The sequence below is a fragment of the Sinocyclocheilus grahami genome, unplaced genomic scaffold, assembly GCF_001515645.1.
Source record: "Sinocyclocheilus grahami isolate Dianchi unplaced genomic scaffold, SAMN03320097.WGS_v1.1 scaffold2187.1, whole genome shotgun sequence".
Classification (NCBI taxonomy): Eukaryota; Metazoa; Chordata; class Actinopteri; order Cypriniformes; family Cyprinidae; genus Sinocyclocheilus; species Sinocyclocheilus grahami.
Window position 1 is genome coordinate 8,900 of NW_015507366.1, and position 1,252 is coordinate 10,151.

The 1,252-nt window shown below is 37.3% G+C and overlaps 1 protein-coding gene across 1 annotated transcript in view; it reads right to left on the bottom strand.

The window, feature by feature from the left end:
* The window catches only part of LOC107574332 (thioredoxin-like protein 1), a 7,122-nt gene extending 6,823 nt beyond the window's left edge, over positions 1-299 (bottom strand). The window contains exon 1 of the mRNA XM_016260774.1: positions 48-299. Within this exon, the coding sequence (XP_016116260.1) occupies positions 48-145 (98 nt within the window). The 5' untranslated portion in view covers positions 146-299. The remainder of the gene's footprint in view (positions 1-47) is intronic.
* Between the last annotated feature and the right edge of the window lie 953 nt (positions 300-1,252).

Below are 1,252 nucleotides of genomic sequence, written 5' to 3' on the forward strand. Positions count from 1 at the left end.
TGTTTTCTCGGCTCGGCTGCAGCGGCCTCACACACAGACACACTCACCCGCTCATGGTGAACTTCACCACGGTCAGTCTGGATCCGGCGCCGCTCAGCTCCGCCTGGAACTCTGAGTCATTCCCGATCACCTTCACCCCGACCATGACTCAAACACACGCGGAACGAGACGCGGAGTCGCTAGTAATCGCTTCTGATCGCTCAGATTGATCCAAAATCGCTGAAAAGCTCGGCGCGGCACGACGCTTCTCCCGGAACACACTTCCTGTGTAGTGATGACGAGGGTAGTGGGGCTGACCAATCACAGACGACACTTCCCGTTTGTGATTGGTCAACCAGCCTGCCTTCGTCAAAAGGGGCGGTGCCTGGGAGCGTCATCACAGGAACCGTTCATGAGCTGTCGCAAAGCAACTGTCGTGATTGTATCTTATGTGCGTTTATTATCGTATTTGTACCTATATGAATGTGTTATTCATGTTTTTTATTAAAAATTATTTGCAATATTATTACGGTATAAAGGTAGCAAAACTGGGTGGACTACAAATACAAAAGTAAACTAAATAAATGAAACTAAAATAACACATAGGATATTATATCCTATTTTTCTTCTATTCCAGAACAAACATTTTTTATTATTTGTTTTCTTCCACGGTGCCATTGCATTGGCTGATCTATTAAAAATGTGCATAATTAGGATGTTTATGTGTTTCTCTGCAATAAAGCAGTATGTAATGTAAAAAATAAAAATATATATAAAACGTTCAAAGCGTAAACTATTTTTAGGTGTGCTTATGTACCTGTATGTTTTTTGTTTTGTTTTTGTTTTTCAGAGAAGAAACTCGTCCTGTTAATGAATAGTATGCTGTGTCCTGGAGTAACACAGGCAGGGAAAACCTAGAAAAAAATAAAGAACATTACTGAATGAAGAACAACACAATGAGAATTATCCATTGCAAAACAGAAAAAAACAACAAAACATAACAAAAATGCAATAAATCAGTGCAAAAATATGTAAATATATATATAAATAATATTCAAAGGAAAAATTCAATGTCATATGTACATACAATGCTATATGCTCTAATTGCCTTTTTAATTGTGCAGTTTTATAAAGCATTACAATAAAGCTGTTTTAAAGTGAGAAAAAATTGGTTTGGAGTCTGACCATTTCATTTTATGAATATGAAACGTTCCCTTGTATTTTAACAGTTGTACAAGATATGCTTTATCTTCATCAATATCATGCACATTAA